The following is a 13294-nucleotide window of genomic DNA, read 5'->3' on the forward strand; positions in this document are numbered from 1 at the left end:
TAGCTAATAAGAGCTGACTCCGCCAGGAAGGTGGTTTTACTGTAGATCACATTGATTGCATAGCTTTTGCAGGTGTCCGGGGTTACTGGGTTGTTTTTAGGACCGCATGTGAGCTTTCTGTCATGGTTTAGACTGTGACCCTATCATCTGATAGTCCGTGCCATCGTGGTAGCTAAAACGTGAGTTCTGATTGGTCATTCTCACTTCCGTTAGTCTTCGGGTATCCCCGCGCCACCTCGCGTCACTCTCCGTGGCTCTCACGGGGTCGCGCGTTCATTAATTAATTCATTCATTCTCTCTTCAACGCTCCTCCGTCCACTTTCCAGCTGTCTCATACAGTTTGAACAAATCCGTAGATATGGTAAGGACTGTTGTTCAGTTGCAATGTTTGTTGTGGCGTGACAATCATAATCTAGAGTAATCGCTTTCTTTATTCCATTGTATTCCATTACATTATGGTGATGTGGTAACAGTTTGGATCGTTTCATGCCTCCAACTTTATAATGCATATAAGTTATTGCCTGTCTGTTTATTATGGATACGTTTTCAAATGATACAGTTAGTATGTGGAAGTGCAGTATAGTTATCTTCGCTGCCAAAAAGTTTTCTGGCGACTGAAAAATGTGACAAATCTATATTAATAGGTTTATTTAAACAAAAAAAATAATACATTTTAGAGGTTAAACCATGTGGAAATGCTCCTATGCCGACAAGTGCTCAATTTAGCAGGGTAATGACTTATGTATCATTACCTTTTATGCTACCATCCATCATCAATATCCCATCACAGGACCTTAATTGACAAAGAAGTGGTATGAAAAAACAGGTAACACTTTACAATAAGGTGCTATTTGTTAAGAGTTATTCAATGCATTAGCTAAAAAGAACTAACAGTGAACAATACTAATACATAATTTATTAATGTTAGTTCATGTTAGTTTCAACATTTACTAATACATTATTAAAATCAAACGTTGTCACTGTTAACATTAGTTAATGCACCATGAACTAACATGAAAAACTGTTCACATGAACTAACATTAACAGGGATTAATAAATACTGAAATACTAAATTGTTTATAATGTTAGCTAATGCATTTAACTGCTGTTTACAAATGGCACCTTATTGTAAAGTGTTACCAAAATCCTTTTTAGTTTATATTGTGACCACTCATTAATTGCTGTGGAAACCGTAGCACAAAAGTTTGATGTCAAGCTAACATGTCAGGGGATTGGCACATATCCAACTGGCCTGAAAAACAAAAAATGTTTTCCATGCATTGCTGAAGTAGATTTGTGTGAACTGTTCTTTCGAGTTTACATAACACCCATATTCCCAATTTATAAGCTGTTTCCATTTTTTATGAGGTAGTTGTTAAATGTGTGATTTTTGATGGAAAAATGAATACATTTACTGTTTGTCTGATGCTAAAATATCTTGTATATATTCTTGCTGTCAGTTCTTTCACTGTTTGAAATTTTTTACTGAACTGTACCATAAATGTTTTTTTAGGCAAAAACATGAGAGAGACTTATCTTCATTGTTAGAGACTTATTTTTAATATACTGTTATTGATTGTACATGAAATTAGGAATAACATTATTTTCCCTCAAAAGTATACAGTTTTTAATCATTCCATATCACACCAAAGCTTAACCCCTTTAATAGTGGTTGCAAAAAAGTTAAATATTTGAACAATTCTGAGACAAAAACTTACCATGTGCACATGTCAAGGACTTCAGAGGGCACTTTAGTAACATGACCTTGAACAGGGTCATTCAACTAATTTAATTTGTGTTGTCCAAATAATGATGATGCCGGGGACGTGGTTTTTAGTGACAAAATGTATTTAGTTCGTTTTTTACATGCTTTTATATAGATAAAAAATGTCTTACTAAAACAAACACCTGAATTATAAATGTATAGTTTTATGCCTTTATATGTTCCTAAAATCTGTCATTTATTGAATCACACTTGAGACAGTCACACCATAAGACAATTTTGTGACTTGGTTAAAAAATGAAATAAATCTAAACGTGTCGGGGACAGTTTCACTTGTCATCCACTAATAATCTTTCAATATGAAGCTTTCTAGTCATATATATACATCATGTTAATTTCCAACATAATAACTAGAGGTACTTTCAACACCTGATAAGATTTGTGATCTCTGATTGTAGGGAAGATTATCAGTGGATATCAACTTAGTTCTGGTTTTGCTTAAATTTGGAGCATGAATATTATATAGATAATTTTTTGTATGGGTGCTTTCACAGTGGTATTTGTTCTAGTTCAGTGCTGTTGTTCAAAGCCTGCATTCTTAATTAGAAAAAAAAATGTTTTTGGCTCTTGTATTTCAGAACTACTTTGAAACGCTTGACAAGGTGTTGAACTCTATAGTGGACAGCCTTTTTGGAGAAAGAGGTTTGTGCTTTCTGTGTGTTTTTCTAAGTTTGCTTTTGCATTATTTATTTCATGCTTTCATTTGAGACAGTCCTCCAAAAATGACCTGTGTGTGACGTGTGTTTCACCCATGTCTAAATGGGTTACGTTACTTGCTTAAAATGCTTCAATGGTGTAATGTACATACAGTTAATCCTGATGGTTTAAATTTAAAATCACACTCCAATACATGTCATCATGGCAAAATTATAGAGCAATATATAATTTAATAATGATGGCAGACAAAAGCTTCTACTGCTGCCAGTAGAGGTGCTAATTCATTGAACGGTCCAATGCATTGTATTTGAGGTAAGGAAGAAACAACTTTTCTTGTTGGATGGATTGGACAACAGGTTGCCTCATTTGCTGAAAGCATAGCCTACATAATTTTAAAACACCTAAAGACTGTACTAAACATGGGTAATAAACATGGGAGCGCAATTTAAAAAATGTTAGTGCTAGTGGAGGTTTCTGCAGGTGATTTACAGACAAGCCTAAAAAACACAGCTGCAGTATCTAATTTACATAATGCAATCTAACAAGAGCTTCCCATATTTGTGTAGGGTTTAGGATATGCTTGTTATTGTGATATCGTGTATCGTTACACTCTCACTATACAGCACCTTAAACATATCCTTTATGTTACACATTCAGACAAAATATAACGTAAAATGTTTATTAAACCCATGTGTACACTGTAAATTATTTCTGTAGAAATTACAGTATTACTGGCAGCAGTTTGCCAATAACTTACTGTAGATTTACATATATATAATTTACTGGCAACAGTTTGTTCAAAGATAATTGATCATTAAATATAAATAAAAATATATAAAGTTTTTATCCCGACATAAAAAACTATACAGCCTCATGCAAAGCATTCTGGGAACCAAAATTAGAAAAAAAGGTTATTGTGGATTTCGGGTTCCCAGAATGCCTAGCATGAAGCTGTTATATAATCATTTTTTTCTGTAAAGATAAACACTTGTTAATGTTTAATATTCATTTATCTTTGAATAAACTGTTGCCAATAAATTATATAAAAATGATAAATGAACAGTAAGTTACTGGCAACTAGCTGCATAAGAACAGCAAGATAGTGTAGTAGGAACTTAAACATGTTTAAGACCTCTGTTGAGAGTGTTTACTTGTGTGTTTAAGTGTGTAGGTGGGCAAAATCTGACACAGGTCATACACGGCTCAACAATTTAAGGGAACCTTCGATCACTTTTTAGATCTCTATGAAAATGTTTTATTCAAATAAATGTGTTGACATTATTTTGTTTAAATTATGCAATGTATATAAGTGAATATTATCAATGTTTTGTTCATAGAGATCTAATATGTAATTTAAGTGTTCCCTTCATTATTTTTCACAATATAATATCTTTTTTAGTAATATTAATGATATGAAGTCCATAACAAATTGCTTTTGTATTTAAATGGCTTACTGTACATCACTGTTGTCTTCCATTACGCATCTTTAAACTTGAAATAATTCCCTTTTATAACATGTTATGTTAATGGAATATTATTTAAATTGTTATTGTGCTTCATGAACTTGCAGTTTAGCAGAGAGTTACATTCACTGTGCCGTTGCTTTTCCCTTAACAAATCGGAGTAAGCGTTAAAGACATTGGAATTCCCACCCACAATTCTCTCTTACTCTCTGCATGCTGCTGGCATGCCAGCAATGAATGGCTTCAGGCATACAAATACTCCTCCAGACAGCACAGAGTAAAATGTTAAGCACAAAATGTGCCACACTGCTGTTTTCACAATGAAAATCTTTGAAAATTCCACTGGCTTTAGTGTACAAATTCACAATATTTGCAGGACTAATTTACAGGTTACTTGTCCCTACTGAAAAAGCCTTTTTACTCACTGTAGGGAAATATGTTTTAGTATTGAGTATTTCTAGATGGTATATACAAAATGTTGTGCAAATAAGACACATTTTGTAGAAGTTCAAAAAAGTATGTTTTTAATAAAATGTCATGGCGGAAAGGAAGTATGGTGGAATGTGACAAATATGGTATTAAAGTACTCAGCTAGAGCTCTAGCAATGTAAATTACTTGACATAGATTTTTTATATTTTACAAGCATCTTCATAAATTTAGTTTGCGTTCATATAATACTGCATTTTATAACAAAAGTCTAAATAGGCGATGCCCAAAATGGGGCGACCGAGGACACTAGGTTTCATTCGTCTCCCAATGGCTCAAGGAATCAAATAAGATTTTGTAAACATTGGTCTCAAATCCTAAGCAAAAATAGGCATTTTTCATTTCTCAATAGCACTCGGGGCCGCTGTACCAAGTTTAAGGTCAATACAAAAAAGTTTGGCGAAAAAAAACATTTTGGCATGCTCGCCTTTGACACGCTATACGAGAACGCATTGTCCAATAACTGTCGATACATATGCATTGCAACGCATTTGTATATGAGTTTAGCATGCAGATGATCATTATGCACCACCCAGCATATTATCATGGGAATCACATGGAAACAATTTACAATTTACACAGGCCAAAATAACTTTAATGATTTAACCTTTATTTGTGATTACTTTTAATTGGTACAATTGTGAATCTTGATACTTTATTTACAGAATGTATGTACTGATATTCCAAAGTAAACCAAAGTATACAAGTACAGTTACTGAACACAAAGAGAGAGTTAGATCTTAAGATGGAAAGAAATGTTTGTGTATATTAATACGACAGTGAGAATATGTTTTTCAATGTGTTTTTAGTGGATATAATGACACTTGTTGTGTTCCTGAGTAAACCCTTATTTTACACTGCCAGATCTTTGTTTGAATGATGATAGACTTAAGATCTCTAAACTTTACCGCAGAAATAAAATTATTCAATAATTCAATTCAATTATATATAGCACTTTTCACAATTTTCATTGTTGCAAAACAGCTTTACATTCATCATAATAAAAAGGAATATATTTAATCATTTAATAACACTAGAGAAAAATAATAAGAGAATATATGGTGTTAAGATACATGGTATTATTGCAAACTTTTTCTCTATACAATGTACACTGATGTCAGTTGTTTGTCACAAACTATAAATTATTCAATCGAAGTATATTTTAATTAGGTTTATTATTACTTTAAATATTGTTATCAGTACTGGGAACCTAAATTTACAATATACCAGAACAATTTGCAATAATACCACAACACGTGGAAAGAATATAATTGTTTAAAAATGTTAACGTGCATGTGTGTAAAGGCAAGTTGTTTATATTTATGGATTATATATCCATTAATTTATGGAAATATGCTAAATCAGCAGTCTCCCAGTGAGTAACGGTGGCAAGGAACCAAAATTGCACTATATATGTACGGTATACAGTATGTGTATAAGAGTGGAGAAAAAATCCTTGGGAGAAGCCAGACTCATCCGGGAGAGCCAGTTCTCCTCTGGTATGTTAAAATAGAACAGCTGCAACTACAGAGAAAATAATTACTGTAAACTGTGATATTCATCAGAAAAAGTTTACTGAGCTGGTTGGTGAAAAGATGAAAGAACTAGTGAGTATAGAAAAAAGGGACATTTTGGTCCGTGCTATATTATTCTGTAGTTGTCATCAGGTGAATTGCCCATCCTCACAAGCATCTGGCTGGACTGGGAAAAGCAGCTTGGACTGACGACCTCTGGTGTCCTCTGGGAACCAAGGACGAGACATGAAAATCAAAAACTGATATTAGCACAGAGGCCACTAACACAAATTGTAAGAAATTGAAACAATAATTACATTTACATTTACGCATTTGACAGACGCTTTTCTCCAAAGCGACGCACATTGCATTATATTTTACATTTACACATTTGGCAGACACTTTCATCCAAAGCGACTTTCATTACATTGTATTACATTTGTTTCTGACTATGTGCAATCCCCTGAGATCAAACCCATGACCTTGGCGTTGCTAGCACCATGCTCTATCCACTGAGCCACAAGAAAGCTGTGATAGATGTGGGTGTTATCAATGAGTTAGTTAAAAGCTACAGTATATTAAAGTCTAGTTTTAAACTGATTATGTCTGAATCCTGAACCTGGCTGGGGAGGCTATTCCAAAGTTTAGGAGCCAAGTATGAAAGGTTCGACCACCTTTAGAAGATTTTGATATTCTGGGAAGTATTAACAGACCAGAGTTTTGCGACTGCAGTGTGCGCGATGGATTGTAATCTGACAATAGTAAACAAAGATACTGAGGCACTAGACCATTCAATGGTTTATAAATTATTTGTAGGATTTTGTTCCGTCTATTCTAAGTATATTCGGAACTTAATAGGCAGCCCAGAATTGGGCTTATATGGTCAAATTTATTTGATCTTATGCGCACTCTGGCTGCAATTTGAACCAGTTGGAGTTTATTCAGGAGCATTGCAGGAGGGCCCCCAACAATTAATTACAATAATCTATTCATGAGGTCATAAATTAATGAATACATTTTTAGATGTTTCTAAGATTAAAGAAGGCTGTACAGCAAAACGACAGACGGCTATCTGCTGTTTTATTAGAGTTTTGCATAAGAAAGTTGTTGGCCATCCAGTTTTTTATGTCATTAACAGTCTGTGCCAGCATAGCAATGGAAATGTATTTACGTTTCCTGATAATGTCTCCAAGGGGAAGCATGTAAAGTGAAAAAACGATGGGCCCTAAAACTGATCCCTTTGGCACTCCGAATTTAACCCGAGATTAATTTTCATAATTTACAGTAAGTAAAGAAAGTGTTAGCGGTTGGATAAATATTACTTAAACCAGGCCACCAATGCCAACATAGTTTTGTAGTCTATCTATTAGAATGTTCTGTTCTATTACAGGGGTTCTCAAAGTGGGGTCTAACATATGATTATGGTTGTCTTTGGGTCCAGTCACATTTTATTTAACACCAGCCGAGTTAAGAATATCTATAAAACCTAGTCCTAAAGTATCCTTTTGATCCAACCATTACTTTTAGGAAGTCTGTATGATGACCCGGGGGTCTGTAAATGGTAGGCAGGATAAATGAGAGAGATTTATTTTTTGAATCTGACAGCATCATGTTAAGCACCATTACTTTAAATTATTTAAAAATAAGACCAGATTTATAATTTGCTTCAAATATTTTGTTATAACTAGTAGCAACGCCTCCCCCTCTACCTTTCAGCCGAGGCTCATAGAGATAACTGTGGGGGGTAGATTCATTCAAACTAATATAGTCATTCAGTTTGAGTCAGTTTTCTGTTAAACAGCGTGCATCCAGATTATGATCAATAATAATATTGCTAACGATTAGTTCCTTTTGCAGAAGGGATCTGATGTTAAACAACCCAACTTTTAGCTTTCGAATCTCCTCTGTTATAGATATGTCATTATTTAATATGATATTAATAAACTTTGTTTGTTATGATTTCAATCTTTTTTTGGATTTGTTGATTCTGGGAACAGACACATTTGCTATGTTATATAAATCGATGATACAGAGTGATGGGTTTTAAGTGAGCTAATCGAGCTAAGTGAGCTAGGTGACATGGGATGAAGACCGTCTCTCTTTAACAGGTCAGGTCTCCTCCAAAAACATTTCCAATTGTCTTAAAAACCTATGTTATTCTGTGGGAACCACTCAGACATCCTGTAGTCTCATCACCCGATATGCAGGGAGGGGACCAGAGTATATTACAGTGTCTGACATTGTTTTTGTGAGCTCACACACCTCTTTAACATTATCGTTAGTGATCTCCGACTGACGAAGTCAAACATCATTAGTGCCGATGTGAATAACAATCTAGAGTATTTATGTTTAGCATTAACCAGCAATTTTAGCTTTGATCAAATGTCAGGCTCCTGGTATACCTTCAACTATGGTGGCTGGAGCCTCTTTTTCCACATTCCGTAAAATAGAATCACCAGTGCGCATGTGAAGGGACTTGTCCGGCATGTTGTTTAGGGAGGAGAACCTGTTCGAAGTGATAACAGGAGTGGGAATGTGGTTCTGCGTTTCCTTACGGATATGCCGCCTGACGGTCACCCAGCTGTCCCACCAACGCATTGTGTTCGCGACTTGCTGTTAAGGGCACATCCAAAGCAGTATTTATTACATTAGCCCGCTTACTGTACTCAACTTGCGTTCGGATGCGTATCTCTAATTCTGTGGTCTTCTCCGTCAGCATGACTACTTCCATACATTTAGCACATGTAAAACCCTCCTCGGTGATGGAAGAACCTAAACTGTACATGTGGCATGAGGTGCTGGACACAATAACAGGCGAGTGAGCCATGACTTACAGCAGATATTATGTTGTGATGGGTGAGGCGGTACGCAGAAGCACAGCCTCAGTTAGATTGTAGGAAAAAGTATTAAACGTAGATGATCGCAGAAAAAGTTGAGCGCGGTGAATAACGAGTCTATTAACTGAGGAAATAGATATTAGTAAGCGAATATACAACTTAAATATTAGGAGACTCGCATATGCAAGGGGAGATACAAACAAACCCTTCACGTTGGAAAAATACACAGAAAGACTAAGACTAAAGAAATCCTAGGGTCTTAGGATATCACCCAAATAATACTCATAAGATCTTTTAATGCCATAAACTTGTAAATGCTAATTGGTTGGAAACTGTGAAACTTTAGCCCCATGCCACAGTTACACTTGTGTTCAAAGTGCTTGACAAGATACTTGAAAAGTTTCTCTTAAAAGGAAAATCGTGAATTTCCTTACTTATAGATATAAAAAATAAGCCATATGGGACTGTGCAACTACTGATCTAAGAGAGATTTTGTTCCCAATATGGTGCCAAGACATCTTGCCAGTATGTTAACAACCCATCCTAAATGTCTGTACGAGACAACATTTATGTAACACATAACTTAATAGCTCATCAGGACAAAATGAAGGCCAAAACACTACAGTGCTGTACATCTGGTATACCTTTTTGTTCTTCATGACACTAAAGCACCATTAGAACAATGTCTCACACGGGACGAAGAGGATTAAGTACTATCAGAACAACGTGAATGTGAGCCATGTGATTCAGCATTCTTGCAACACTCTTTGATAACACTGACAGTTGACCCGAAGATAAACCAAAATATAACCAAAGTCCAGTCCTAACAAAAAAAAGAAAGAAGCAATAGGCACTTAAGGAATGGTTTTCAAATACAAAAAAGGACCTTGAGGATGTCTTTTTGAACTTTCTTTACACTGCTTTTTTTCTCTCATGTATTTAATGCATGTATTTTTTTTTTTTGATGTCAGATACTCGAGTGAGAGGATGGCTCCTGCTGGATTCCTATACACCAACCTTCCTGTTCACCATCACCTACCTCTTTACTATCTACCTGGGAACAAAATACATGAAAAACAGACCAGCATATTCACTGAAAAATGTCTTACTACTTTACAACTTCTCTGTCACCCTGTTGTCGTTCTACATGCTGGTTGAGGTAAGCAAGCACACAGTATGTGTGTGAATGTGTGTGGTGGTGTCTCACAGTATAGCAGAAGGGAAGCGGTGATGAATCTGTCAGTGCTAGTGTCCAGTATGCTCTCAGCAGTCCGTGCCTAATGTTGTGTGTCTCTCTGTGTATATATTTGTTTGGTAGCTGATATCAGCAGTCTGGTCTGCAGGTTATCGTCTTCAGTGTCAGGGATTGTATGAAGCTGGGGATGCAGACATCAGGGTGAGTAACTGTCACATAAATTTGCGCCAACATATCTGCCTCAATTCTTTGTGGCACAAACATTCAATGGCGAAGCTCTGAAGCCAAAGTGACATCATCTGGGTTGATAAAATGAAATGCAGTAGTGCAAGTCAAATTTGAAAATGATTGACTTCTTAAAAGACAGGTTTGGGATTCCTTATTTTTAGTCTAGAACTCACACTACACAGAGAACGAAAACAATATGTATAACATTCTCAAAGAACACATGGTCCTGAATCTATTTCAATTCCAAAATAAAAGTACTTAAACACAGTGGGCACCATGCTAATGCCGTGCTCATGAATCCAGTGTCAAACAGTTGCAAGTCTAGCTCAAGTAGATGCTGTAGACTGCCAGTTATTTAGTGATTCGGTCTTATCACTGCTTTACATACAACACAGTAATGTCGTGGAATATATTTGGGGGACTTTTCAAATAATTTATGTGATTATTTGTGATTTAACTCATTTAAATCTTGACATATTCTTCTTGTTCCAATAAAAATTTGTGCAGAGCTAATATATTTTCCCATGGATAGGTAGCAAAGGTCCTCTGGTGGTATTATTTTTCCAAGTTGATTGAGTTCCTGGACACCATCTTCATTGTGCTGAGGAAAAAAAACAGTCAGATCTCTTTGCTGCATGTGTATCATCATGCCTCAATGTTTAACATCTGGTGGTGTGTCCTCAACTGGATACCCTGTGGACAAAGTAAGTCTGAAGGACAAATCATGGATAAAGATACAATGTTGGTGTCAGAAAACACATTTTAGTGTAAAGCTCTTTTCTTTAAACAAATTTCTTTTGTTTAACGTGTTCAATAAAATATTCAAGGTTAATTGGATGAATTATATTCATAAGAGTATCCAGTACACTGTTTGCATGAACTTAATGAACTTAACACGCAGTCATCTAAACGTTAACATTGAACATCTTTGTCCAGGTTTCTTTGGGCCAATGCTGAACAGTTTCATACACATTCTTATGTATTCTTACTACGGTCTGTCCACCATACCATCCATGCAGAAATATCTGTGGTGGAAACGATACCTTACCCAGGCTCAACTGGTCAGTGCACAAACCTGCTGTCCCACCACACTGTGCATGTGTACTTTCTTAACACACTGTTGCGCTGTGTAAGAGGAGGAATGTAATGTGTATTCTTGTTCTGTCACACAGGTTCAATTTGTATTGACTATAACACACACAGTAAGCGCATGGGTCGTTCCTTGTGGTTTCCCTCTGGGCTGTCTGGAATTTCAGACTTTCTACATGGTCACGCTTGTGATCCTGTTTGTCAACTTCTACTTGCAGGTTAGAAATGCACACTTTCTTAATTTTACAGATTAGAAATGCACACTTTCTTCATTTTACAGATTTACACACTGTATGTTACAAATGCAATTCCTCTGCATAAAACCTTTTTTACTTGAAACTGTCAATTGGCAAAACATTGTGTTAACAGTGCAAAGTGCATGGGATTGTGCCAGGGGAACACACAAATGGATAAAAAAAAGTATACTTTGGATATCATGTGACTTGGATGCCCGATTTGGATGAACGTGTAGATGCATAAATGAAAATGTAAAGGGTTTAATTTCAAATATATAATTTACATGTACAGTATAGTGTGAAACAAGTTCTCTGTTCAAACTAGAGGACATTTAGTTCAATCTTTTCATAACGTTTGAACTACTCGACCAAAACCTTTCCCTCCGTTTAATCCCCAGTTCAGTGCACGTGCTTCCATTTCAGCGCTTGATCCCTTAACTGCTCCCTGTGGTAACTGTCAGTCTGTTTCCATATCTTAATCAATAAATGCCATTCCTCTGCAGACATACAGAAAGAAGAGGCTGGACAGTGGCAGAATGACAAAGACTGGAGGAGATCATAAGAACATCAATCATTCAAATGGTCTTTCATCTTCTCTAAATGGAGCCAATTTAAAACAGAAAGCACTGTGAATATCTTCTCAATCCAGTTATGTCAAACACTAGTGAAGTAGCAGTGGTAATCATCTGTAATTGAAGTACATTTCTTTTAGAATAGGAATATTTTAACTTTTTTATTTTTGTTTCATACATTCCTGTCAAGTCTTGACACCATGAGCTGTATAAGTGGCGTACACAGTACATTTTATATTGAGGCAGTTCATGGTCACAAAAACACAGGTCCATATATTTCTCAAAATAAATTACTTTATGTAGTACAGTATTAAGCGTCTTAAGCTTGTGTCTCTCTGAAAAGAAATATTTAGTAAATTATCCTTTACCGCCATATTCAGCCACTGTTCAACAGAAATTCCTCATTAATTATTTTACCTGATATGCTGGAAACTGTTCGCTGCTGCAGAGTGTGTTAACTATAAATATACTATTTAAAGTCTTCATTTTAGACTCATTTTAACCAGTTGGTTTAGTTCACAAAGTCCTTGAAATCCTGGAAATATCAGGCAATTTAAACGGCCTGAAAAAGAAATACAATCTTAAAAAGGAATGCGAATATGCGACTCAGTGAAATTTAACTGGCTAAAATTTTTGTATATGCAGACTGTCCTCATCCAGTAATCATCATGGGAACCATGACTTATGGTGAACTTGCCTGTAAGTAAATAGTTGTGTGTATTTCATTAATGCAGTGTTTCTCAGTTCCAGTCCTTACTCAGTTCCAGCACTTCAAATAATGGTACCAGATATAACTGCTGCTCATTGTTTTTATTATAATTCCTGACCTTAATTGACACACACATGACAATTTTCAGTTATTTTAATAAGGTGTAGACATCCCGGACAGACTTAAGGAAAAATGAAAGCAAAGCAAGAGAAGTCTTATTAGGTGTATGTGGTCAAGTCGTCTTCGTTCGATTGTCCTGAAGGACACTGGGAGGCCACACGATCTACAAGCTGAAGAGAAGACATCTCAATTCTCTACACATTGAGATCAGAGCATAGTATCTAGTAGTAGAGCACACAGAGCATAGTATTTAGTAGTAGAGCATAGTATCTAGTAGTAGAGCACACAGTGCATAGTAACAACTATTACCTCATGCCTTGAAAAATGGCCATATCTCTCAGTCTGAAGTCTAAAGTCTAGACATTGTGCTGGCAAATGAGAGTTGTAAAGAAAAAACTGCTTAC

The 13294-nt window shown here is 35.8% G+C and overlaps 2 protein-coding genes across 12 annotated transcripts in view; one reads left to right on the forward strand and one right to left on the reverse strand.

Moving 5' to 3' along the window:
* Positions 1-122: 122 nt before the first annotated feature.
* Positions 123-12370, forward strand: elovl2 (ELOVL fatty acid elongase 2). Its single transcript, XM_079447378.1, has 8 exons — positions 123-361; positions 2362-2425; positions 9713-9900; positions 10060-10137; positions 10697-10868; positions 11101-11225; positions 11337-11471; positions 11993-12370. The coding sequence occupies exons 1-8, from the start codon at positions 359-361 to the stop codon at positions 12119-12121; spliced, it is 894 nt and encodes a 297-aa protein (XP_079303504.1). The 5' UTR covers positions 123-358; the 3' UTR covers positions 12122-12370.
* Positions 12235-13294, reverse strand: part of sycp2l (synaptonemal complex protein 2-like) — a 38595-nt gene continuing 37535 nt past the window's right edge. For 6 of the 11 annotated variants that reach the window (XM_079447368.1, XM_079447364.1, XM_079447366.1 and 3 more), the window contains one exon: positions 12484-13060. In XM_079447368.1, coding sequence (XP_079303494.1) covers positions 12989-13060 — 72 coding nt within the window. In that variant the 3' untranslated portion in view covers positions 12484-12988. Of the gene's footprint in view, positions 13061-13294 lie in introns of all 11 variants that reach the window. The other 5 variants (XM_079447367.1, XM_079447375.1, XM_079447374.1 and 2 more) reach the window with 1 other exon arrangement.

The sequence above is a fragment of the Barbatula barbatula genome, assembly GCF_947034865.1.
Source record: "Barbatula barbatula genome assembly, chromosome: 23".
NCBI classification, from domain to species: Eukaryota; Metazoa; Chordata; class Actinopteri; order Cypriniformes; family Nemacheilidae; genus Barbatula; species Barbatula barbatula.